At 47.0% G+C, this 23,881-nt stretch overlaps 9 protein-coding genes across 9 annotated transcripts; all 9 read left to right on the forward strand.

Moving 5' to 3' along the window:
• Nucleotides 1-79: 79 nt before the first annotated feature.
• DFJ58DRAFT_783979 (uncharacterized protein) lies at nt 80-1,991 on the forward strand (the record flags this gene model as incomplete). The annotated part of the gene is made up of 4 exons (XM_041389930.1): nt 80-154; nt 190-251; nt 320-504; nt 527-1,991. 4 exons carry the CDS (start codon nt 80-82, stop codon nt 1,489-1,491), a joined length of 1,287 nt encoding a protein of 428 aa, XP_041244760.1. The 3' UTR covers nt 1,492-1,991.
• Nucleotides 1,992-2,071: 80 nt separating this feature from the next.
• Nucleotides 2,072-3,921, forward strand: DFJ58DRAFT_783982 (NADP-dependent oxidoreductase domain-containing protein). Its single transcript, XM_041389931.1, has 8 exons — nt 2,072-2,337; nt 2,395-2,499; nt 2,555-2,703; nt 2,759-2,871; nt 2,923-3,004; nt 3,054-3,148; nt 3,204-3,319; nt 3,488-3,921. Exons 1-8 carry the CDS (start codon nt 2,307-2,309, stop codon nt 3,643-3,645), a joined length of 849 nt encoding a protein of 282 aa, XP_041244761.1. The 5' UTR covers nt 2,072-2,306; the 3' UTR covers nt 3,646-3,921.
• Nucleotides 3,777-5,353, forward strand: DFJ58DRAFT_334061 (NADP-dependent oxidoreductase domain-containing protein). The gene is made up of 9 exons (XM_041379909.1): nt 3,777-4,019; nt 4,077-4,181; nt 4,237-4,385; nt 4,441-4,553; nt 4,605-4,713; nt 4,773-4,840; nt 4,897-5,023; nt 5,077-5,129; nt 5,182-5,353. Exons 1-8 carry the CDS (start codon nt 3,989-3,991, stop codon nt 5,122-5,124), a joined length of 750 nt encoding a protein of 249 aa, XP_041244762.1. The 5' UTR covers nt 3,777-3,988; the 3' UTR covers nt 5,125-5,129; nt 5,182-5,353.
• Nucleotides 5,354-7,357, forward strand: DFJ58DRAFT_334062 (NADP-dependent oxidoreductase domain-containing protein). The gene is made up of 10 exons (XM_041379910.1): nt 5,354-5,471; nt 5,526-5,614; nt 5,666-5,770; nt 5,819-5,967; nt 6,023-6,135; nt 6,189-6,270; nt 6,332-6,426; nt 6,476-6,601; nt 6,657-6,709; nt 6,767-7,357. Exons 2-10 carry the CDS (start codon nt 5,584-5,586, stop codon nt 6,967-6,969), a joined length of 957 nt encoding a protein of 318 aa, XP_041244763.1. The 5' UTR covers nt 5,354-5,471; nt 5,526-5,583; the 3' UTR covers nt 6,970-7,357.
• Nucleotides 7,358-9,380: 2,023 nt separating this feature from the next.
• Nucleotides 9,381-10,204, forward strand: DFJ58DRAFT_783993 (uncharacterized protein). Its single transcript, XM_041389932.1, has 4 exons — nt 9,381-9,509; nt 9,563-9,659; nt 9,713-9,836; nt 9,901-10,204. The coding sequence occupies exons 1-4, from the start codon at nt 9,447-9,449 to the stop codon at nt 10,088-10,090; spliced, it is 474 nt and encodes a 157-aa protein (XP_041244764.1). The 5' UTR covers nt 9,381-9,446; the 3' UTR covers nt 10,091-10,204.
• Nucleotides 10,205-10,451: 247 nt separating this feature from the next.
• Nucleotides 10,452-11,937, forward strand: DFJ58DRAFT_745155 (NADP-dependent oxidoreductase domain-containing protein; the record flags this gene model as incomplete). Its single annotated transcript, XM_041387372.1, has 9 exons — nt 10,452-10,482; nt 10,531-10,557; nt 10,693-10,841; nt 10,889-11,001; nt 11,054-11,135; nt 11,188-11,282; nt 11,334-11,459; nt 11,517-11,569; nt 11,632-11,937. The coding sequence occupies 9 exons, from the start codon at nt 10,452-10,454 to the stop codon at nt 11,826-11,828; spliced, it is 873 nt and encodes a 290-aa protein (XP_041244765.1). The 3' UTR covers nt 11,829-11,937.
• Nucleotides 11,938-13,103: 1,166 nt separating this feature from the next.
• On the forward strand, nt 13,104-14,229 carry DFJ58DRAFT_727019 (uncharacterized protein; the record flags this gene model as incomplete). Its single annotated transcript, XM_041385426.1, has 8 exons — nt 13,104-13,358; nt 13,406-13,414; nt 13,468-13,511; nt 13,562-13,590; nt 13,697-13,809; nt 13,866-13,962; nt 14,015-14,138; nt 14,193-14,229. 8 exons carry the CDS (start codon nt 13,104-13,106, stop codon nt 14,227-14,229), a joined length of 708 nt encoding a protein of 235 aa, XP_041244766.1.
• A 2,257-nt stretch (nt 14,230-16,486) lies between these two features.
• On the forward strand, nt 16,487-18,169 carry DFJ58DRAFT_334280 (uncharacterized protein). Its single transcript, XM_041379911.1, has 11 exons — nt 16,487-16,888; nt 16,939-16,947; nt 17,001-17,040; nt 17,100-17,128; nt 17,181-17,184; nt 17,237-17,358; nt 17,417-17,513; nt 17,566-17,689; nt 17,748-17,828; nt 17,896-17,993; nt 18,059-18,169. The coding sequence occupies exons 1-10, from the start codon at nt 16,622-16,624 to the stop codon at nt 17,948-17,950; spliced, it is 828 nt and encodes a 275-aa protein (XP_041244767.1). The 5' UTR covers nt 16,487-16,621; the 3' UTR covers nt 17,951-17,993; nt 18,059-18,169.
• A 2,901-nt stretch (nt 18,170-21,070) lies between these two features.
• On the forward strand, nt 21,071-23,471 carry DFJ58DRAFT_913572 (pyridoxal phosphate-dependent transferase). Its single transcript, XM_041395333.1, has 8 exons — nt 21,071-21,085; nt 21,131-21,655; nt 21,703-22,204; nt 22,259-22,375; nt 22,398-22,499; nt 22,549-22,843; nt 22,899-23,051; nt 23,103-23,471. Exons 2-8 carry the CDS (start codon nt 21,478-21,480, stop codon nt 23,199-23,201), a joined length of 1,446 nt encoding a protein of 481 aa, XP_041244768.1. The 5' UTR covers nt 21,071-21,085; nt 21,131-21,477; the 3' UTR covers nt 23,202-23,471.
• Nucleotides 23,472-23,881: the final 410 nt, after the last annotated feature.

Here is a 23,881-nt window from a genome sequence, read left to right on the forward strand (position 1 = left end):
GAATCTTAATAAATATTAGGCCTTGCAACTCTCAAATTCATCTTCAGTACTGGGCGGGAGTTTTTGCCAAGTGGTAATAATGACGCGACTGAATTTCAACGATGTCGCCAAGCACACATACACAGACTACAACAACATTCCCCATATACAGGCTGTTCGTTAATGCAATCATTATCTACATCAAACTAGTCCGCCACTCTCTTTTGTGATATACCTGTATTTTATCATCGCTGGTCGATGTCCAACTTCCGGTACCGAGCACTCCAACTTGGAGAATAACCCCCCTATTCTGAAGTTGCCTTTCGAAATTCTTGATTAGTTGCTGGGGTTATCTGAGACGACGGGATCTTTTCCAAGTGTCCCGCGTGTCCCGCGTATTCTGGTACACCTCAAGATCTAGGATATTTCAGTCGCTCACTGTCACCCTCCCCTCTCCGGGGATGCTCCCCCCCAGCCACAATCTGGACCGTCTCTCAACGAACAAAGTTCTCAAGATGCTTGAGCGTGCTGCTACCCCGAATCACAGGTTTCTATTCAGATCCAAGTGCTAGTGAACTCTGGTACATGGTTCAAGACTGGACAATTGCAACTGCGCCGGCGATCAGGAGCAACATCCGCTACTTTGTTCGCTCGCAAGAGAAGAACCTGGCCACGAGATCGGTCGATGACATCTTTCCGTTTGTGTCGTGCAGTCCTAATCTTCGCTCTCTCGAACTTGTCCGCATGAACCTTGGAAGGCAACAATGGATCATTATTGAGTCGCTACCTGTACTAGAGACTCTCAGACTCATCTCATGCCTCTTCCCGCCTTCATCTCACTTGGAGCGCCCACTCAAACTAAAGGAACTTGCAATCGCTGGAGACAGCTTCGGTCCCCGTTCAATTGAAGAACCGTTGGTTTCTGTGCTCTGTAACCCAGCCTATCTAGAAAAACTCACCCTCATCGACTTTCTTATCACCCACACTATACTAGCAGCCCTTTCGTCTATGGCGCCCTTCCACCACCTCACATATCTAAGCATATTTGTCACATCTCCGAGTGGCGACCACTTCTTCAGATTCCTCTCAGCAATACCCACCCTAGCAACATTGAGGATTTTCCCCTGGTCTGCAAACATCACGCCGCCTCACCCGTTGCCAGCCCTGTCTTTCCTTCGGTCTTACGACGGCTACCCAAACCTGCTTTCGTACATCGTGCCTGGACGACCAGTCGATTGTGTTTGCCTCGTGCTCATGATGGTCACCACAAATGACGATCAACCAGGTTATGCCATCCATTCCGACCTGGTCTCGACCGTGCGCGACATCTCACTTTCCGCAGTTCCAGTCAGGAAACTAGCAATCGAGTATTTTCTGCCCACTTTAGATAACCTCGCCGCCATCGCGAAGCATCTTCCACATCTTCATCACCTGGACTTAGGCCTTATCTCGGGGCCCCCGCCGCTAACACCCGTCAGTGTTGTATTTATCTTCACACTGCAGTTTCGTTGATACTTTTATATGTGCACAGGAAGAAATTCATCGCCCTTTCCGAGTCAAGTTCTGAGTTCAGCTTCAACCATGCTGGTGAACTACTTGATACTGTGGACACCATCCAGGTACGTCGAATCGCAACTAAGGCCATGCCCTCACGAAACTCTTTTCAGGGCCTTCTGAGTTGGCTGGCGGAGGGTCGTGCCCCACTTCCGCCCAAGCTGGTGACACTTCGGCTATCACATAGTTCGACAGAAAACGAGGACGTGCAGTGTGTGGAAAGTATCAAGCAACTGGAACTCGTTAGTTGCTTGCATAGTAGGTATCCGAGACTGTGCGAGGTCGAGATGGGAGGATGCCGTTGGTGGAGAGAGGGTGTGCATTGGTCGCGGGAGATACTTGATTTTGAGGAAACATAGATCCTTGTCACATGCGTATAGGGCCGCATGTACTTCAGATTACACGACAGGATACAATACACTGTCAGACATTCTATTACCACTCCTGACAAACTATCCTGAAGAACAGATAGACTGGGAAACATCTTCATTACAATAAGCACAAAAGCATGGGAACAGTGCCACCGACGAGTGAGTAACCAGAAGCAGTCCATCTACTAGCGAGTTCAAAATCTTCCCAACCATCCTTCGGCACTCGTTCTGAACCACATGATGCTGCGTCAGCAGGTTGAGGTCTATTCATATCATAGGCTAGGCCTCATGTGCACGATAGATGCGTGCCCATGTGACGTCGATTTGAATAGCCAGCAGTCCATTCACCACATAAACCCGCTCTTTTCCAGCTGTCTAAATGTCCCTCTATCACTCGTCGCAATGCCTTGGGAGTCGATCAAGCTGAATTCTGGTGGGTGTTTCTTTCGTCGCTTCAGAACCGGCGCTGACAAGGTGGTTCATATGTCAGGATATTACATTCCAAGTATCGGATTCGGTACTTGGACGCTAGGTAATGGCCAAGGACCTATCGACCAGGTTGAACAAGCTCTGGAAAATGGGTACAACCATATCGGTGAGTCCAGGCACTCACAGCTACAACTTATGTTGACGTCAATCCTATCGCGTAGACACTGCGCAATCCTACAGGAATGAAGGAGAAACTGGGGATGCTTTGAAAGAAAGCGGGCTTTCTCGCTCGGATGTCTTTGTGACCACTAAGTACTCTGGTACAAATGGCCTCGACATCCCAACTTCTATCAGGAACAGTGTCAACAGCGTATGTTCTGTCTTGGCTTGGAGCCAGCGTTCTCACGGCGGTTACTGCTAAACAGCTTGGGTTATCGTATGTCGACCTTTATCTGGTCCATTCCCCGCGCCTGGCAGTACCTGACATCCCTACATGTTGGGCGCAAATGGAAAAGGTCAAGGAAGAGGGACTTGCTAAGTGAATAATTTGCGAGATAATCCTGTGGGATAATCTGACTTGAAACCGCAGGAGCATTGGTATCAGCAACTTTGGCGTCCAAGACATGGAAATTTTGTTGGGGTCTGCGAAGATTAAGCCTGTGGTCAACCAGGTGCGTAACATCGAATTGTCCAAGACTTTTCCTTCATAACTTGGTATAGATTCTCCTTCATCCATACGTCTATAGGCAACAGAAACCTATCCTTGAGTATGCCGCGAAGAATGAAATCGTCATCGAGGCCTACAGCGCGCTAATGTTAGTTAAACTTCAGGCTCCGTGATACATCGTTCGTGCTGATTGTCATCCCTAGCCCCATTACAAAGTTACCTGGCGGTCCTTTGGAAAAACCGTTGAACGAAATCGCCGCAAAGTTCGGTGTAACGACCGACCAAGTCCTTCTGGCGTGGACGAAAGCTAAGGGGGGCCGTTGTCGTCACGTGAGTCTATATGTGGTATCTTGAAGTTTCCCATTGACAGAAGCCTATCTAGCACAAGTTCAAAGAAGGAACGCCTGCAAGGCTACCTCGCGGCAGGTGATATAAGTGGGTTCAACCGGTTCAACTATTTGAAGTAGTTCTGAACGATATACTTTAGCTTTGTCTGCAGAGGATATTGCTGCCATTGACGCTGCGGGCGCTTTGGGCGAGAAGAAAGCAAATATGAAGACTATATTGAAAAGGGTTGTCGTAGGTGCAATTGCTTGTACCGCAGTCTTTGGGGCATGCAACTTCCTCGGCATCAACATGATGTGAAGTGGTCGTTAGCTTTTGAAAATACTCATATGTCTCTAGTACTTGTTCATTATCCCGCCAATCCAGCAAAATATGTTCCATGCTGCATGACTACTCAAATAGAACCATTCTCAGAAGTTTCCCACCCTTACTTCTAAACCATGCTTGTTCACAATCATTCATTCTAGATAGATAAGCCCCATGATTCAACAACTCATGTCAGAGCGAGCTGGATCTATTCATATCGCTAGGTCCCATGTGCATGATAGACATGTGCCCCTGGGTTGTCAGCTGTTACGTTCACCACATAAACCCATCCTCTTTTCCAGTTCTTTAAAGTGACCCTCTATCATCATCCGTCGCAATGCCTTGGGAGCCAATTAAGCTGAATTCTGGTCGGTGTTTCTTTCGTCGCCTCCGAACCGCTATTGACTAGGGAATCGACATGTCAGGACACTACATTCCAAGCATCGGATTCGGTACTTGGAAGACAGGTAACGGCCAAGGACCTATCGACCAGGTTAAACAAGCCCTAGGAAATGGGTTCACCCACATTGGCAAGTCCTCAATCCCTAGATATCTCCGAGCGACAACACTAATCCCATCGTACAGACACGGCGCAGGCCTACAAGAATGAAGAAGAAACCGGTGTCGCTTTGAAAGAGACCGAACTTTCTCGTTCAGATGTCTATGTGACAACCAAGTACTCCGGTTCAAACGGTCTTGACATTCCGACTTCCATCAACAACAGTTTGAACAGCGTATGTTCTGTTTTAACTTGCAGCCAGTGCTTTCATGACATTTGCTGCTATACAGCTTGGGGTATCGGACGTTGACCTCTATCTAGTCCATTCCCCGCGCCTGGCAGTACCTGACATTCCCACATGTTGGGCGCAAATGGAAAAGGTCAATGAAGATGGACTTGCTAAGTGAATGGTTTACGAGATAAGGCTACATGGAAATCTGACTTGAGACCACAGGAGCATTGGTATCAGCAACTTTGGCGTCCAACACATGGAGACTTTGCTGGCATCTGCAAAAGTCAAGCCTGCGGTCAATCAAGTATGTAGCACACCGAATAATTCAAAGGTAATTTGACTTTTGATGACAATTTGGCGTAGATTCTCCTTCATCCATATGTCTATCAGCGACAGAAACCTATCCTTGAGTATGCCGCGAAGAATGGAATTATTATCGAGGCATACAGCGCGTTGATGTTAGTTCACTTCAGGCTCCCTGATACGTGCGTTTGTAGCTGACTGTTATCCCTAGTCCCATCACACAGTTACCTGGCGGTCCTTTGGACAAACCATTGAACGAAATCGCTGCAAAGTTCGGTGTAACGACCGAGCAAATTCCTCATGGCGTGGACCAAAGCCAAGGGGGCCGTCGTCGTCACGTAAGTCTACATGTGGTATCTTGCAAGTTTCCCATTGACAGTATCCCGTGTAGCTCGAGTTCAAAGAAGGAACGTCTGCAAGGTTACATCGCGGCAGGTGATATAAGTAGGTTTCACTCGATCAATTGTTTGAAGTAAATCTGAACGATATGCTTTAGCTTTGTCTGCAGAAGATATTGCTGCCATCGACGCTGCGGGCGCTTTAGGCGAGGAAAAGCCATTTTAAATACCATGTTGAGAAGGGTTGTCCTGCAGTGTCTGGTACATGCAATTTCCTCGGTACCTGCATGATGTACAGTTATCATTAGCGTTTAACAAGTGGTCAAATGTCACATGTGCCGGCTCACCTTGTGACTGCTGATCCAGCAAAAATGTTCCAGGCTGCGGAACGACCCAAATAGAACCATTTCTCATATCCCTCACGTGAAGTTAAATGAGAATAGATCGTGTGAGTAATGTCTGCGTCATGTCTTCATTAACGGGGATTGAAGGCTTGTCCCAGTACCTTCTGGACAAACGAGTTATATCCCGCAAGGTTAGTCGAAACGAGCACGTCAATAATGCCTTGGGACTTGATCCCCTTGAACTCCGGTGTGTTTCGATGCAGAGACGCTGACATCAAGTTGCTCAACATTTGAGTAGGCTATAGCATTCCGAGCATCGCGTATGGGACTGGATCGATGGGAAGTGGACAGTGGCCAATAGATCAGCTCACACAGGCCTTCGACACAGGATTCTATCATATTGGTGAGTATACTACAGACTGACCATCGCATCCCTGCCAATAGCAAGAAGATACCGCTCAGCTTTACAGGAATGAGGCCGAGGTTGGCATCACCATCGGCCAACTTGGGCTAGAGCGTTCCGACGTATTCATCACAACAAAATTTTCTGGCTTCAATGGACTTGATATTCCAACTTCAATTCGAAATAGTTTGGAATACGTGCGTAGCAGTCGTATATTGCATGCGCAGGTAGAAAGTCGATTAACAATCGCAGTTGAACACTTCTTACGTCGATCTGTACCTCATTCATAACCCGGATTTAGCTGTGCCAGACATACCAACTGTCTGGGCTCAAATGGAGAAAGTCCAAGAAGCAGGTTTCGCCAGGTAGCTATTAGTGCTTGTGATTTATTGAATTCGGAAGCTGACGTCGACTGCAGGAGCATTGGCGTGAGCAATTTCAATGAGAAGCAGCTAGAGATTCTGCTGTCGTCCGCAAAGATCAAGCCAGCTGCCAATCAAGTGAGTAAATAGACTGATTACAGGCAGTTAACGAAACTCAGAGCGCGGCCACTCCACGTAGATTTACCTACATCCCTACAATTACCAGCAACAGTCTCCGACTCTGGAGTACGCCGCCAAATACGACATCGTAATTGAGGCATACGGTGCTTTGACGTGCGATAATTTCCGAGATTATTTGAAAGTCTAATCATGATATTTGAAGGCCTGTCACGGGCGAGCCAGGAGGTCCAGTGGATGCCCCTTTAAACGAAATCGCTACGAGGCTCGGAGCTACTGCTGACCAAGTGCTCCTCGCATGGGTCAAGGCAAAAGGTGCAGTCGTGGTGACGTGTGTCTTCATTAATCGGTTGATGGATGACGTTGCTGATGTCGAAACCCGCTAGCACCAGCTCTAAAAAAGCGCGTCTTCTAAGTTACCTCTCCGCTGGAGATCTTGGTGAGTCGCCTTGTTGCAAATGACAGACCAAGTTGAAGGTCTGATGCATCACGACAGAACTATCTGCGGAGGACGTCCAGACGATTGATACTGCGGGCGCTGTCGGAGAGAAAGGAATCACTGTCAGACATGGGCTGCGTAAACTCGGGGTGGGCGTTTTGTTTGGGATCCTGATCTTGGTTGCCTGCAGCTATTTCAAAGGTCGGGAACAAGCGGAGAAATGTTACAGGGGTGCTGGAGAGAATTTGACTGTCATATAAGCTACGCGCTCGATAAAACACCGTGTAAGATTACCCTCACTAGTATGTCTTTTTCTCCCACACGCTGAAGGCTAGCACTCTGCAATCAGCATCGCGATTGATCATTGTATGGACCTCTGAGGTCTAAGGGTCTTGTAGACACCCCTCAAGGGTACAGAAATGAGGGTGAGGTGGGTATTGCTTTTCACAGAAGAGACGAATGATTCTAGCCTCGCATGATGGGCCCAACATCCCTACTGCGATCAGAAAAAGTGTCAACAACAACAACGTGAGTGACTCACCACAATAGGTCGGCCTAGATGCCAATATGAAATCAGATCAACACACTCCACGCGGACCTACACCTAACTCATAACCCGCGCCGTGCGATACCAGACATCCCGACAGATTGACTGTTAAGTAACTGTAAGTATATTGCGACAACCTTATTTGCTGTTTTGTCTTCCCGTTGATATGATCAATGAAGGAGTAGTGTAAGTCCTGCGGTGAACCAGGTAAGAGATCAACATGATAAACTTTGCTCGCGGGGGCCCGAGTCTGACTAAGAAAGATCCTTCTCCATCCTTGCGCTGTTGGACCTTTGCTGTTGTTTCGGAGAAAGGATTGACAAATGCTCCATCGCTCACAGGATGTTTCATCTCAATAAGGTTTTAGACAATCCTGATGAGTTGGGCACTGAAGTGACTTAGCTTGAAAGACCGGCAACTGATTCAAGCTGTGAACTCAGTCAGAACGTGAATTTCATCAAAAAATAGCTAGACAGGTTTGCAAGGATTGGCATGGACTGCCATACTCCAGATATGCTGCACATAAGTGCTTGCATGTCAGTATGATACTACGCGTTCAAGTTGAAGAGTTGGATTCAAAGTTTCAGGTTACGTAACCTTAAGTGGCAGCAATATTTTGATTCGGAAATGGCTCTCCCTGGACCGTGGAGCATAACCGATATGTCTCTCATCTCCAGCCGGCCCACATGTGTATGGTCCGCTCGCAACGAGAAAAGAAGCCCTCCATGTCAACACGATGACCACAATTTGAATCACCCATGTAATTTTCCTTCAGCATCAGACACTGCATGCCACAAAGCACGACTGTGACGCCGATCGTCTTTTCTATGATGCCTTCCCTTCTCTCCATAGGCGCCTTCCTAGTCATTTCCCATTACTCGCAAGTCGGTGATTTGTCGAGAGCACTTGCAATTGGTCACGGACCACGGTCATGTCTCATGAGTCATTATGCTATAATGCTCGATTGAGTTTGGTGGTGGAAAGGTTTGATCCAGCACTCCTGAAAGCACTTATTGTCTCACGTTTTTTTACACAGGTGCCTTTGAGAATCCCCACATGTGTTGCCCATGCACTTGCGTGCATATTATGATGGCCTCGGTAAGCAGAATTATACAATTTCTGTCTTATGCGACCTTAACTTGTGTTGCCAGCATGTTTAGGGTGCAGTGGCTGCGGCCTCTGCGCAGTGGGAATCGACGAAGCCTCCTAGTTGAATGCCACTTACATATGTGTCCTAGTCTCGAGCGATTTGAGCACTGGATACTGTGGTTGTGTTTCTGTGAGCTTAGTACCTATCTTAAAATGGACAAGTCATTATACCGCGTGGACTTTCATACATCTCATATCCATATGCGAGCTTTGATTTAATAGAACCCTGCACGTGTATGTGTCATTCCAGCGACCGAGGCTGTCAACGAAGATTGCCCACAATCATTGCGCTCTCCTCGCGGCTGTTCTGCTCTCCCTTCCGCGATCCTGGCAGGACCATCTCACATGCTGCTGGAGTATATATATATCCAACACTGGTATACTATTCTCGGTCATTCTGCCTATGCCTAAGAGAACTTCCACTGAATCATCTAGTACCCCCAAAACCCGGTGAAACTCGTCCTCCGGCACCATGGCATGATGAACTACCAAAAAACAAAATTTGGTGTCTCTGCTACAAGGCGTTGTGCATGATTGCTGTATCGAAGTCGTCGGTTGACCACTGGCGTTACCTCGTAGAGCGTCCGGTAAAGAAGGAATGGACAGCACACAAGGAAATGGTGGTAAATCGGTTTGAAAACATGAACGTCACGGTAAGTATAGGCGATATGCTTGTTCGATTATTGAAACTTATTTACAGGCGGGTCTGGTAAATTTTTGAAAAGCTGTTCGAGGAATGTGGCTGACTTCATTGCATAGGTCTTGACGACAAGTGCCGTTTTCGTATCCACTGATCCTCGCAAGTCATTTATGTCCTGTAGGAAAACTACGAGAATCCTAATTGGTTATTCTTAGCATTTGGACCTCTTATGCCTTACGCAAGCGTAAGCACCTTTCTTTTTTATCTTCTGCCGGCACTAGGAAACTAATAAGTTCTTCAGCATGGTACACTTTCTCCTCTTGAGACTTCGTTATGTTAACGTGTGCTTAGGGTCGTATATCCTTCAAGTGTGCGCGTTTGTAGCTGCATTGATCAGTTTGATGACTGGTACTTCTGTCCTCATCATCTATGACACTTGCTATGCAGATGACCTCTTATTACACGTGCGTCATTTACCTTCGTACGCACTTCAAAATTGAGCGACAGTAATTGCTAGACGTTGATGCAGTCTCGCTGGCGTCGCATATGTTGCCTTATACTGATGGCATATCCGTCCCTGGCTTTGGCAGTCTCGACATTGACTTTGATGACAGGTAAATTTGTATCCACATTCCGGTTTTGAGTCGTTAACCTCGACACACTTTAGCCTTCTTTATAGCCGGTTTCACATCCGACAAACTCTTCGTAAAAATTATGACTGCAGGAACCTATTTAACACTGATTTTGCTCGGCATACTCGCAATATGTGTATTCAGCACTCATTTAAAGGAGTGCGTGGTCTTACATATCGCCCACCAGCCAGAAATTAACTTGAGTGCTATCCTTTGCTATCAGGATTGTTGATGGCAACGATATTGATTCACATGCCACAGACAGTCAGAAGCCCCCACGCTCTGAGCCAAAGGTCGACCGCGATAGCGGGGTTTTTCCCAAGCATGTGCCTCATTCATCCTGCTTGATTCGAAAAACTAATTTAAGTATTAGTGATCACAGAAAATCAGACCCTTCGCGCAGCCTTGCTTAGGGGAGCAAGTCTAGGGGGAGGATTGCGCCATTAACTAGTGATATGGACGGATATGTCGATGTCTCAAGATCTCATTTGTTAAGATGTTTGTATCGCTTTGAACCAGTGCTTCGCGTTGTTTTATGCACTCTGTAGGTGTTATATCTAATCAGCCCAGAATTTGTATACAGAAGTGCTGGAAAGAAACGATTGACCGTCATATATGCGCCATGCTCAATGAAACACTAAGATTAGCCTTAATTGTATCTATTCATATCCTATTCCCACCCAGTGAAAGCTGGGCCTCTGCAATTCAGTCATCTCACAGACAGCTTAGTCGGCAACCATCCTACCCAAGCCTGATTAGAGACGTATTGCAACTATGCCTTGGGACCTCGTCACACTGAATTCCGGTAAGTTCAAATGAGGTGGAATAATTCCTGTTCACTCAACGCCATCAGGCTACGTTATGCCGAGTATTGCTTATGGTACCTGGACCCTTGGGAACGGGCAGGGTCCCATCGACCAGATCGCGCAAGCTTTCGACACGGAATACTACCACATCGGCAAGCATCTCTGAGCATTGCAATTATATGAAGGTCTGAGAATTGGAGATCTTGTAGACACCGCTCAGGGGTACGGAAATGAGGGTGAGGTAGGTATCGCTCTTCACGAAAGCGGTCTATCGCGCGGAGATGTATTCATAACGACTAAATACTCTGGCTTCGATGGACTCGACATCCATACTGCGATCAGAAACAGCATAAACAACGTGGGTGACACACCACGGCCGGCCAGTCTAGATGCTAATGGTACCAGATCGACACGCCTTACGTAGACCTATACCTGATTCATAACCCACGCCTCGCGGTACCGGACATCCCAACAGCGTGGGCAGAAATGGAGAAAGTGGTGGAGGATGGACTGGCAAGGTATGTTACAACAACCCTATTTCCTGTTTTGGCTCACCGCTGATCAACATAGGAGCATTGGTGTGAGTAACTTCGGTGTACAAGATCTGGAAATTCTGTTGGCGTCTGCGAAAATCAAACCTGCTGCGAACCAGGTGAGGAACAACATAATGAAATTTGCTTGCGGGGTTCTAACCTTCAAGAAAGATCCTTCTCCATCCCTATGTTTACCAGAAACAGGCGCCTATAGTGAAGTATGCTGCTGAACATGGCATTGTCATCGAGGCATACAGTGCCCTCCAGTGGGAAATTTTGTATTGTATCATATACACACGACTGACGCGAGGATGCAGACCCCTCACCAAGGAACCTAGTGGCCCGTTAGATGCTCCACTAAACGAGATCGCCACCCGACTTGGGGCAACTACGGACCAGGTGCTTCTCGCTTGGACAAAGGCTAAGGGCGCAGTTATCGTCACGTAGGTTCCATTTCGTTTGCCAACGGTGTCGATCATCAATTTCGGATGCCTTCCTAGAACCAGTTCCAAGAAGACACGTTTAGAAGGCTATCAAGATGCAGGCGATATTGGTAAGTGCTATTTCGAGGAATGACTTGGTACGTACGGCAACTTTACATTGTTTACATGGCAGAGCTTTCAAAGGAGGATATTGCTGTGATTGATGCTGCTGGCGCATTGGGCGAAAAGCGGATCACCGCTAGAATAGGGCTGCGGAAGTTTGGCGTTGGCGTCCTAGTTGGGGTTGTGGTGTTGGGCCTTTGCAGTTATTTCGGAGTAAGGATTGACAAATCGTTGTTGGATCTGCTATTATGCTCCGTCGCTCGTTAAGACATTTCATTTGAATAAGTTTGTAGCCAGATTTACACCGTGCACGGACAGTCCTGATGTGATGAGCACTGAAAGGCTAGCAAATGATTGTGACATGATCAGTCTGAACGTACATTTCCATCATCAAAAAATACCCATGATAGACGCTTGCCAGTTAAATGAATAACTTTATGTAATCTGTCCGAATTCGGAATGTCAGAGAATACAGCAAATTGCCGCAGTAGCGCATCAGATGCATCTCTGCCAGCAACGTTCAACCATTATGTCTCTTATCTCCAGTCAGCCCAACACAAGCACTATGGACATGTATGGTCCTCTCGCAACTGACAAGAAGAGAAGTCCTACATGTCAACATGACGACCACAGTCTGAATTACCCATGTGAATGCCCTTCAGCATCACATCGTGCATGCCACAAATCGAGGCTGCGCCGTATCATCCTGCCTATAGCGCTTTCCCTTCTCTCCATAGGCGTCTTTCTGGTTATTTCACACTGCTCGGAAGTTGGTGATCTGTTAGGAGCGCTCGGACTCAACCACGGCCATGCATTGGACAAGCGCCAAACGACTACGAGTAGTACCTCAAGCTTCACGAGCAAAAAATGTGGTGCAACAATGTCTTCATTCATTGTTCTTTCTGACAACTCACTTCAGTGTACCTAATTATCATTTTTGTCGGCCTTTTCCTCGTCCTTATAGCGGCTGTAATGCTCAGTTTCTGGTGCTGCAAAGGTTTGATCGAACAATCTTGAAATCGCTTATTGCCTCATGTGTTTGATACAGGCGCCTTTCAGAACCCCCTGTGTTGCCCATGCTACTTGTGTGCATGTTGTGGTGGCCTTGGTAAGTAGAACTATTCCACTTCTATTGCAACAACCCTAACTTGTGTCACCAGCATGTTTGGAGTGCATTGGCTGCGGCCTCTGTGCAGCTGGCATTGACGAAGCGCTATAGATACACGCCGCCCTCATCTTTCCAGCGAGTTGAATCACGTACTTCGTGATGCTGATCCTGCAGGCTGATCTGTCTTATGATGGACAAGTTAGTGCATTGCATATACTCCATACTTCTTTCATCATTGGGCGAGCTTCTGTTCAAGGAACAAAATATGTGACGTTCTAGTGACTGAGGCTGCTAATGAAGATTGTGCACCTTTTCTGCTCTGCTCACAGCTTACTTCCTTCCGCGTCTATCAGTTCCTGGTAGAACCGCCCATATGCCAATGCTGTATATATGCGCATGCAACCCTATGGTACACTATTCTCAGCATTTTGCTCATGTCTAACCCCAACATTCCCAAATGGTGTGCTCTGCCAAACCATGCAATTCCTCGTGTCTTGTTTAAGGCGTTGTGTATGATCGCTATATCGAAGTCGTCGGTCGAACACTGGGAAGAGCTCAGACAGATTTCGATAAAGAATTCGGAAGAGCTCGAACGGAATTCGACAGAGCCCAAACGGAATTCAATGGATGAGAAATGGGAGAAGCACAAGAAAATGCTGATAAATCGGTTTGAAAACATGAACATCACAGTAAGCATCGGTGGTATACTCCTTCCGTTATTGAAACTTATTTGCAGGCCGGTCTGGTAAACAAACTATGAAAAGCTGCTTGAGGATCGTGGCTGACTTCATTGAATAGGTGTTGACGTCAAGTGCTGTTTTCATATCCACCATTCCTCGCAAGTTCTTTTTTTTTATCTTGTATAAAAACCTGACCTGACTGCTTTTCTCAGCAATCCAATCTCTTATACCCTACGCAAACGTAAGCATTTTTCCTTTCTTATAGTGCCCGTATGTAGAAACTAACAAGTTCTTCAGCAAGGTACACTTCCTCCTCTGGAGACTTCGTTGTGCTGACGTGTGCCCAGGGTCGTATATTCTCCTCGTCATCTCTTTTGTTACTGCGTTGATGAGTTTGATGACTGGTACTTCTGTCCTCATCATCTACGACACTTGCTATGCACACAAAGACGTATTGGAAGTGCGTCATCTGCCCGCCTTCATACGCCTTCAGGCTTGAGTAATAGCAACTATCAGTCATTCAAGGAATCTCGATTGCGCCTCATAATCTGCCTTTTACTGATGGCATTTCCTACGCTGGCTCTGATAGTCTCGACATTCGCTTTAATGTCAGGTTTGTATGTGGAAGTTCTGATTTTAGATTGCCTTTCTCAAAGCCTATTCAGCCATATATATTGCAGGCTTCACGTCGGACAAACCCTACGTGAAAGTCCTGACTGGATTAGCTTGCGTAATACTTTTTCTCCTCGCCGGGCTCGCAATATACGTATTCAACGCTCCTATAAAAAAGTATGTGCTCTTACACATCACCTAACAGCCATAAATTAATTTGGGTGCTATTAGGGCTGCCCATGGCACTGGTAACGTCATAAACGTCTAGACAACCGCGCTGGGCAAATGTCCGCGATAGCCGAATATCAGGGCAGCTCGCGTCGGCGAGCTATAAATTCAGAAGACGGATTGCCCTATTAGCTGGCGGTATGGACGGACACGTTGCTGTCGGCTCATTTTTTTCTTTGAACCAGTGCCTCGCGTTGTCTCCTTCTAGATGAGAGAAATCCAACTATACACTCTGTGGGGGACAGTTGTATCCAGTAGCTACGACAGTCTTTTGTTGATCGAGAACCACTATTTATATCACTCTTATCATCACATCGTTAAGTTGATGGTTTGATAGTTCCTGTTCACTACGACACTACTCATCACTCAAAGTCTAGTAAATTGAATACACAATGCCGGTCTATGTCGCTCGTCTTGACATGGCCTATGGTGGTCACATCTTGGAGTACTACGTCTGCCGTTACCATATCATACTTGTCATTCCATTTACTGGTGGGTTGGGCTGAGAATGACGCAGTGCGATGATTAGGCTATACTATATAGCATTGAACGCCCGGAAAATACAGACACACCGCCATTGTTACTACAAACACAGTACACTACTGGCGAGAATCTAGGCGTCCACTGAGATGTCAGGTCTTCAAAGCTTCAGGGTTGGTACAAAGTAAAGGCCCTGCAGTGTGCTTTCGAAGGTTACGGATGTACAGCGGAATGTTGGATAAGCTGATGGACAACTTCCAGGAGCAAGTTACTCGCGATGTAGCCATCTATGTCCATCGCACAGGTAAGGGTTTGTACGTGCTTCTGACGCGACATCTATTCATACGTCTCCAGGTGAAACGCTAGATCTCAACGGTATGACGTATGCTGATGGCGCGGGACGGGAATCAATGCCTACCAGGGACGCGCACGGAAATCATATCCGAGATCACAGACTGGGTCAACAACACCGGAGATGATGTTCAGCGTGTGCTCTGGTCTTCTTTGAATTTTACTTGTAGTGCCTTGCAAGGCCGTCTCTTTATAGACGACTCGTTGAAGATAGCCGTTCCTTCTAATAAAGCTACGTCAACCCATATTTCACAGTTCAGACATACTTACATAAGTTTGTCATTTGTGAGAAAAAGAAAAGGAAAAAGAAAACGTAGACGGGTACGTCTCTAGCCAGCAAAATCGAGCAAGTCCTTTACTTCCTCGAGTCGGGGATAATTTAAATCGACAACCACGGTAGTGGCCAGCTCTGTGTTTGGCGCGGAGCTACTATTAATAGCAGTAATAGCAGCCGTTCCTGGAAGAGCGAATTGTTTGGAAGCGAAGCCCAAGCCAGAAACGTCCAACAGAGCGTCGCGAGGCAGACCACGTCCTTAGCACCCGCTGCAGTCACTCGTCTCCTAGGATAAGGGTTTGTTAGCTAGGGCAAGAGGGATGCTAAGTGGTGGGGATGGCAGCGGTTTCGAACGTGCGAGAGTTCTTGTCAGGGGGCTACCGCTACCCCAACCGCGCCGACCATCTCGTTCTGTTTAGGAACTTGAATAACACTATATATCCAGTAGGAGCAAAAGTTCCGAGGCACAACTACAACCGCGTTCGATGACCGGTCAGCTGCTCACGGTAACTATGACCCTCCAGGAGAGTAGTTTGCGGTTGGGGAGGAAGCTTCGGATCCCAGATCTGGTGGCCATTAGCATATCCAGACCCTAAAACCCGCTCGCTGAGGGACCTAATGGGCCGTTTCCGTACCGAGTCCTTAGGCTGACCGGGAATTTGGTGTCTCCGTGCAGAGACGATACTGGACTGTTATCTATGCTTTCGTGGCTCGGAATCCATCCATGAGTGAATGTCAAAGTGTGTTTCGATAGAAAAAAACCTTGTCGTCGGCAGGTTTCGAGCTTGCGCAAGTCCGACACAAACATATTTCGATTCTGTTGTAGTAACCACTTTGGCCAGGCAAAGTTGAAATGAACCTCCGAGGAAATGTCCACCAGTGAATCTTTAAGGCGTGTTCTGAGAGAGAAAAAACTCGTCGGCAGGCTTTGAACCTGCACTGGTACAGTCCAAGAGACAGATTTCGATTCTGTGATAGTAACCACTTTGGCCAAGTTTGGGTCAGGACGCTTAGACTTGCTGGCCAAGTTTAGGCGAACCTCCGAAGAACTGTCCATGTCGACAAGTTTCGAATCCGCACCACAAGAGAGCAGATTTCTTATCTGTTCTGGTGTCAAACGGTTAGCTATGACTACTCAAGATATTACAGACAGGAAATGTGAACATCTCGTAATCGAAGCCGCTGAAGAAGGTTACCCACAATTCTGGCGCTCCCTGTTCTGCTCACTGCTCGCTTCCTTCCACGTGTTTCAGCACCTGGTAGAGCCACCCCTTATGCTGTTGAAGCACATATACGTGCAAATATACTATTCTCAACCATTCCACTCATGTCTACGACGGACGCCACTGTATCACCAAGTGCGCCACGCATTCCATCTCGAACTCCTGCGTCGGATGGGACTCAACCATTAAGAGCATGGCATGATCCACCACGACACCCTCTTTTGTGTCTGTGCTTTAAGGCGTTGTGTTTGATCGCTATATCGAAGCCGTCGGTCGAACACTGGGATGACCTCATACATGATCGGAACAGGGAGGAATGGGTAGAGCATAAGAAAATGGTGACAGATCGATTGGCAAACATGAATGTCACGGTTAGTATCGGTGGTGTGTTCCTTCAGTACTCATTGAAACTTATTTGTAGGCGGGTCTGGTACTAACATTATGAATAGCTGCTCAAGGAACGTGGCTGACTTCATTAAATAGGTTTTGACTACAAGTGCTGTTTTTATATCTACTCAACCTCGTAAGTCATCTTTGTCTTGTAGGAAGCATACAAAATCCTGATCTACTGGTTGTTCTTAGCATTTCAACCTCTTATGCCCTATGCAAGCGTACGCACCTGTTTTATTTCACTGGTATTTGGAAGCTAACAAATTCTTCCAGCATGGTAGACTTCCGAATCCTCTTCTTCAAACTTCATCAGGTTGACGTATGCCCAGGGTCGTATATCCTTCAAGTTTCATCTTTTGTAGCTGCGTTGATCAGTTTGATGACTGGAACCTCTGTCCTCATCATCTATGATACTTGCTATGCAAATGCAGAGATGAAACGGATATTGAAAGTGTGTCATTTTTCTTTCTTTCATATACTCTTCAGGCTTGAGTAATAACAACTACCAGTCGTTGAAGCGATCTCGCTTGCGCCTCGTATGCTCCCTTATACTGATGGCATATCCGTCTATGGCCTTGGCAGTTTCAACACTGGCGTTACTGACAGGTTTGTGCACACATCCCGATTTGAAGTCAGCGATCTCAAAAATCATTTTTAGCCGTCTTTATAGCTGGTTTCACGTCCGACAAGCTCTTCGTGAAAATCCTGACTGCAATAACCTATCTAACACTGGCTCTTCTCGCTGTGCTCGCTATATATGTATTCAGCGCTCCTTGGATTGAGTGCGTGCTGTTACATGTTGCTGATCAGAAAGAAAATAATTTAGGTGCTATATCGTAGTGACATGGTTGGTCCAGATCCCGCAGACAGTCACGATCAGCCAAGCTCTGAGCCAAAAAATGATAACGTGGGTTTTCACAGGTATGTGCCTTGTTAATCCTACTGTCATCGAAACACCAACGTAAGTATCGATGAATCGTGATGGCAGGGAATCAGAGTATTCGGGCAGCCGCACCAAGCCTCGGCCGAAGGAACACGTGTAGGGGATTGTGCGATTTCCTGATAATATGGAAGGAAACTATTACTGTCGATGAGTCTTGCTGTCATGTTGTTTGTTCTTTTGAACTTGTACTTTGTGTTGTTTCTCTCAGATCTAAGACTGCACGCTGCGGCTTGGTGGCAGCTGCGTCCCTCGTTACTATATCACTACGTGCACATGCTAAACACTTCATTTACTGGTGGCCTCCCTGTGGGCCGAGGCTCTGAGGAAAATGAAATACCACCGCGAGGCGGTCTTGCCAGTGCCTAACCATCGTGGCACCGTCCCTAGTGGACAAATGTGACTTACCCTCTACTCCACTGGTCATCTTGATTTCAGAAGCTGGATTACGGTTGGATCACGTACCTGCTATCCGTATGAGCGAAGATCTCTATCCCGTACCTTACAGCATCACAACACCTTTTAAATTGCGTATAACGAGAATGCCAATCATCAGTTGTTGCAATGCATTTTGGAGAAGGGAAATGCTCGAGTCCATTCTTAATGGTGCCATGTTTCTAGCATCCGTTGTTCGAGTCTCAAAAGTTCTTGTAGGCGTTCTCCGGCACTGCTGGCTGCAGTAAAGGCACCCAGGCTTCGGTGCCACCCTAGAGAATATCACCTGGGTTTGGATGTCGCTTTATTCGTTTGTTGTACAGTCTCGTGAAACTGGGGAGCATTACTTCATGAGGATCTCGAGGCCATTTCGTTACCGTTAGGACGGGGTAATGCGGCTCTTGCGGAGGCGACGCGTTTCAACATTACCCGGATATTCTCACGGCGTGTCCGAGCTCATACTACAGGCTCGTACTGCTCAATTGAGCTTGACGCGATAGCAGTACTTGGATATAAACTGCACGGGACAACCATTCATGTGACATTCATTTCAAGGCTCCAGCAGGCCATATGGTATTTACACACTGTTGCTGTACATGAAGCATGCTCTCAAGACATGCACCGACAGTTACACAATTGCAATGTGCCGCGTTTTGTTCTCAATCATAATGGGGTGGCTGTGGAGTCGAGTTCTAGTCCGGCGCGCGTTCCTACCGTCGACGGTTGGTATAATTCTCAGCAGACCTTTCGCTCCATTTATCTGAATGGGTGCGACGTCGAGCTTGGTCGTGATTGGCTCACGTTCGTGGATGCGAGGTTTGATGGCTCTCGCTTTCTTCGGCCTTCGGAGACGGATCTAGCGCAGCTTTCTGTCGGTCATACTTGGAATGTTCAGCCTGGAGGTGCGTACGTTTGTCCAAATCATTTTCATATGGCTAAATGATCGTTTGTAGACAAACTGTCCTCTTCTTCGTGTGTTACTCAAGCGGGATCATGTTTAGTTACCCAAGCGGGTTTATCTTCATTATCTTCGTCATGTTCGTATTCACTGCCTAGCACAATGATCATGTTGTGGACAACTTTCCTGACGGCCATGAAAAATTACGAAGACCAGCTCTAAGTGCACTGGCGATCGCCCATGGACTTCCAGTAGATGAAAATTCGTCCATTGAAGATCTTCAGGAGATTATCTATCATCCTATGGGACTCTGTTGTTCTTCCTTATCACAAGCATTCGAAGGGTGCGATTCACCGCATCAACAACTAAACAAGACGAGGGAGGGGTGCTTTATGGGAGAATCACGTTCTTGACAGGTATATTGACTAATACGAAACAAGGTCCTTTGGAACGGCTACTGAAAGCAAATGGAGTTGATTTTGATCCTGGGTCAAAAACGGCGTTTGGTGCAGATGTTCAAGATGGCTTCAGGAAAAAGCCAAACCTTTGATAGCGCGAAGAGAAAAAGTGTGTGCTGCATTAGTTTGGTTGAAGAAACACTAATCGTCCACTTGTAGTTGTAGCACTCGCCTCCATCTCGCGACTCGTCTGGGTTGATAATCGTATCTGTAACACCAATCGAATTTTCAATTCACATTATGACTCGAAAAAGCGACCGTAGCGCTCCCGCGAGCGGCCTTGGGCGTTATAAACAAATAACTTGTGCCGCGGAGGCGAGACTTTGTGCGCTGGCCAGAAGCTAGTACTAAACGGTGAGGCGTTATCGATTTCCAATGTTCCATTTGATAAAATATTGGCAATGGTACATATGCATGCATGTGGTAGCGGAGATGGTCAAATTAATGGATGTCGCGAAATAAGCACATGTGAAACGGCCGAGTCTAAACCGGGGACTAAGGCCAGAATGAATGGCGAATTTGACTTTTGGAAATTGTCTTCGAGGTGGACAAACCAATTAATAGTCTCAAGTACCGACGGTACTACCGGTAGATCTTCTAACTGTCAGATCAAGTCCACCCTAGGGGCCTGTTACTGTGCTTGTACTTTGACGTCCAGTTAGTTTGGATGGTGGACCAGAGTACGACGTCGGACACCAAACGACCTGATCTGCAGTCTTTGTTGCGATACTTTTGGCATGTAAATCTTTCCAGGGGAAAAAAAAATTGGACACAAGTTATTTAAAATGGAACATGTTACAGTTACGCACTCTGATTATTCTGACACATTCCTTTGAATCATCGATCCTCCTGCCTCCTCCTGACCATATAGACGCCCGTTATACTACTGACAGTATCTTATCCATTCCTGAGCTATTGTCTGTACATATGAGTACCTCCCGCTCCTTCATATCTTTCAGATATGTTTCCTAGCCTTCCCGACTGTCGTTACAAGCCCCGAAGCTAGTCACAGATCCGCGGTGTTGTTAGTCTCGACGCATTGATTAGTAGGACCGCCGGAACTTCGCATCCGGACGAGCGCAGTTCCTTTCCTACATAGACAATTTGCTCTCAGGAGGACTACTGGAGTTGTAGGAACAGCCCCGGGCCGTTAGTACATTTGGAGGAATTGAGAGCACGCGATGGCATCGATGGAGCATAGCGTTAGTGTGGTGGCCCATCAATCATCGATTCCGTGAGTAGATCGCCCGGGATGTACTTAGTCGACTATAGCTAAGTTATTAGAGGAAATTAGGGGTGTTCTAGCAACCGATGGCATGATGGCAGTACGTACCAGACTCCACTTAGACTCGTCGCCATGTTTGCGGAGTTTAAATTGAAATATGGACTGGTTCATATGCATGTAAGCACAAGTTCACCCCGGTTCGCATTGCATAGCTACTATATAGTGCGTAGTGCGCACTGCGTTATCTGACACTATTGACAGTGCTAGTGAGCGCTAGTGAGCCACCAATTGCAGACCGATGAGATTAATTATTGGATATTTCCAACGGTCGCATGGTTTCTACCTCGAAAGGCCGCGGATCTCCACCTGCTCTGCGTTCATTTAGTATGTGAATTGACTCAAGGCTGAGGACTAACCAAAGTCAGGGGCGCTGCAATTGTCTTGACTTGACGACCGTCATTGCAATCTTGTATTCGTCCTGATCGAGAAGTAACACACCCAGTAGTGCCAGCGCATCAAGCATGTATCCTTCAAAAGCAGACGAGAGACAGGTGAAAAAGTCCGTAATTTAGTATATCCGCCCTCGAATTTCAATCTCTCGCCTTGTGCACATAATGGTCTTCTTACCTCCAACTACCTCTACCACTTCAGCAGTTGACGTCGGTCTCAAACGTAGCCATGTCGACTATTATCGCCACCTATCGTCGGAAGCCCGTTCCAGGCTCCCTAATCCAATCAAGTCCATCTGGAAAGCTGCTCAAGTCAAAACTGGTACCATCAATATGGGAAATGGTTTGTGGATATCATTGAGGACGAACACACTGACTAATTCAATGCAGGTGATCCTCACCATACGCTGTATCCCATATGCGAGATGAATTTTGTCGTTCCTTCCATAGAAGAGCATGATCCCGTGCAATCATGGAGGTCTGGCACTGGCGAGCAAAATATTATTGCTTCATATAAGGACGACCCCTGCACTCTGAGCCTCCGCACTGCCTTTGCGTATGGTGCTGGTGCTGGTCTCAAGGAGGTCCGCGATGCCCTTGCAGACCTCAACGACAGGATCCACTCTCCCCCCAATCACACCGTCTCGCTCAGCCTCGGCAATGCAGATGCCCTGACAAAGTGTTTCCGTCTTCTCGGTGATCCGGGCGACTCTTTCCTTTGCGAAGAATTTACCTTTTCTGCTATGACCAACGCTGCTCTGCCTCTAGGCATTAAATGGGTCCCAATCCGGATGGATAACAATGGTCTTGTTCCTTCAGATTTAGAACGAATTTTATCCAACTGGGACGAAGCAACGCAAGGTAAACGACCCCATGTGCTTTATACAATCCCGTACGTTACCGCCGTCTCTCAATCAGTCCCATATAGCTCACAATTCTTATCCAGGTGCTCGCAGAACCCAACAGGGAGCACTCTTTCATTGGAAAGAAGGCAGCAGATTTATCAAATCGCACACGATTGGGATATCATCATCCTTGAGGATGATCCGTACTTTTTCCTCCAGTACGATCTTGACGTGAACCAGAGTACGATGCAACAGTATGGGTACAACCCGTGCCATAGCAGAAGTTCTCCCTCGGTCATTCCTATCTATGGATTATGACGGACGCGTAATGCGCCTAGATAGGTAAGAATATTTCCTTTTCCCATGAGCTACGGCTCTAATATCATAACAGTTTCAGCAAAATCGTTGCCCCTGGAATGCGACTCGGCTGGGTCACGAGCAACAGCTTCTTCGCAGAGAAGCTTGACATGCTGACGGACTCGTCTTCGCAGCATCCACACGGCATGGGTCAAGCTTTCATTTCCGAGTTGCTTGGCAGTAGTGGCTGGGGCGTCGATGGTTTCATGAAGTGGATTTTATCGTTGTGCAATGAGTACCAACGTCGGAGGGATCTCTTCATGGATGTCTTCCGGCAGAAGGTTGCCATTTCTGGCTTCGCTACTGCGGAGGGTACCACAATCTGGGATGTTTGTCTGGATCAAAATCAACCTTGAGCATCACGCACGATTCTCAACATCTCAGACCCCGACGGTGCCAGGCGGTCCGACGACGAACACCGCGGACCTTATGGACGAGCTGTTCCGGAAGCTGCTAAATAGCGGCTTGGTCATGATGCCAGCATCGACATTTGCCATTGTTGACCGCACGGGGACAACGGGAAGCCATATTAATGATGTAAGTTCTTGCGTCAATGCGCGTTGAACGCACACTCATGAAAACATGTAGCGAGTGAACTTCTTTAGGGCAACATTTGTTGGTACAGATGTAACGATTCGTGATGGCCTTACGATATTTGGCCGCACACTAGAGGAATTTTTCTTCTAGGAATTATACCCAAACTTTCTGTCGACGCCAAGCCCCCCTTCTTCCGTTCCAGGTTGCATGTATACAGTACTTGTACTTGAAGATGCAGACTCTAGTATACTACTCACCGTTCACATTCATTTTAATCTACCATGTTATGTTATATGTTGTGTGTATCGCATTAATTTAATTGGAAATATGTATTGCATATCATTCACTGTACTACAGTCTACACCCTATTCACGCCTATGATTTATGTAACTTCTTTGGAATTTCGACGCATGATTAACAGCTTGATGGCGATTGGCGTCCTGACTGGTCTGACCGCGTCGGCGAATGCTCTAAAACTTCTGGCACAGATTTAGGTGTCGCTGTTAGAGTTTGGCATTCCACCCTTCCTCATCGTTCGGTGTTCGGATAGTCCCGACTACGTATATATACCTACGTCGTAGATTATCCTCTCTTTGTCGTCTCCCGCCATGTCGTATCTAGACACTTCTAACAGCGCCGTTCTCCAGCTTTTATAGTCGCATGTGCCACATATGGCCAACAGGATGGGCAACTTTAAATTCCAAAAAGGTTCTATGAATGTATTTATGTTAATCGTCATGCGTCATGACTTCATCGAGCTCGCATCCTTCCCATTGGAAGCATAGAAATCTGTGGATGGGTAGCTACCTCTCTGTAGACCTCCGTTTAGA

This window comes from Suillus subalutaceus (genome assembly GCF_016647625.1).
Source record: "Suillus subalutaceus strain FC151 chromosome Unknown DFJ58scaffold_42, whole genome shotgun sequence".
NCBI classification, from domain to species: Eukaryota; Fungi; Basidiomycota; class Agaricomycetes; order Boletales; family Suillaceae; genus Suillus; species Suillus subalutaceus.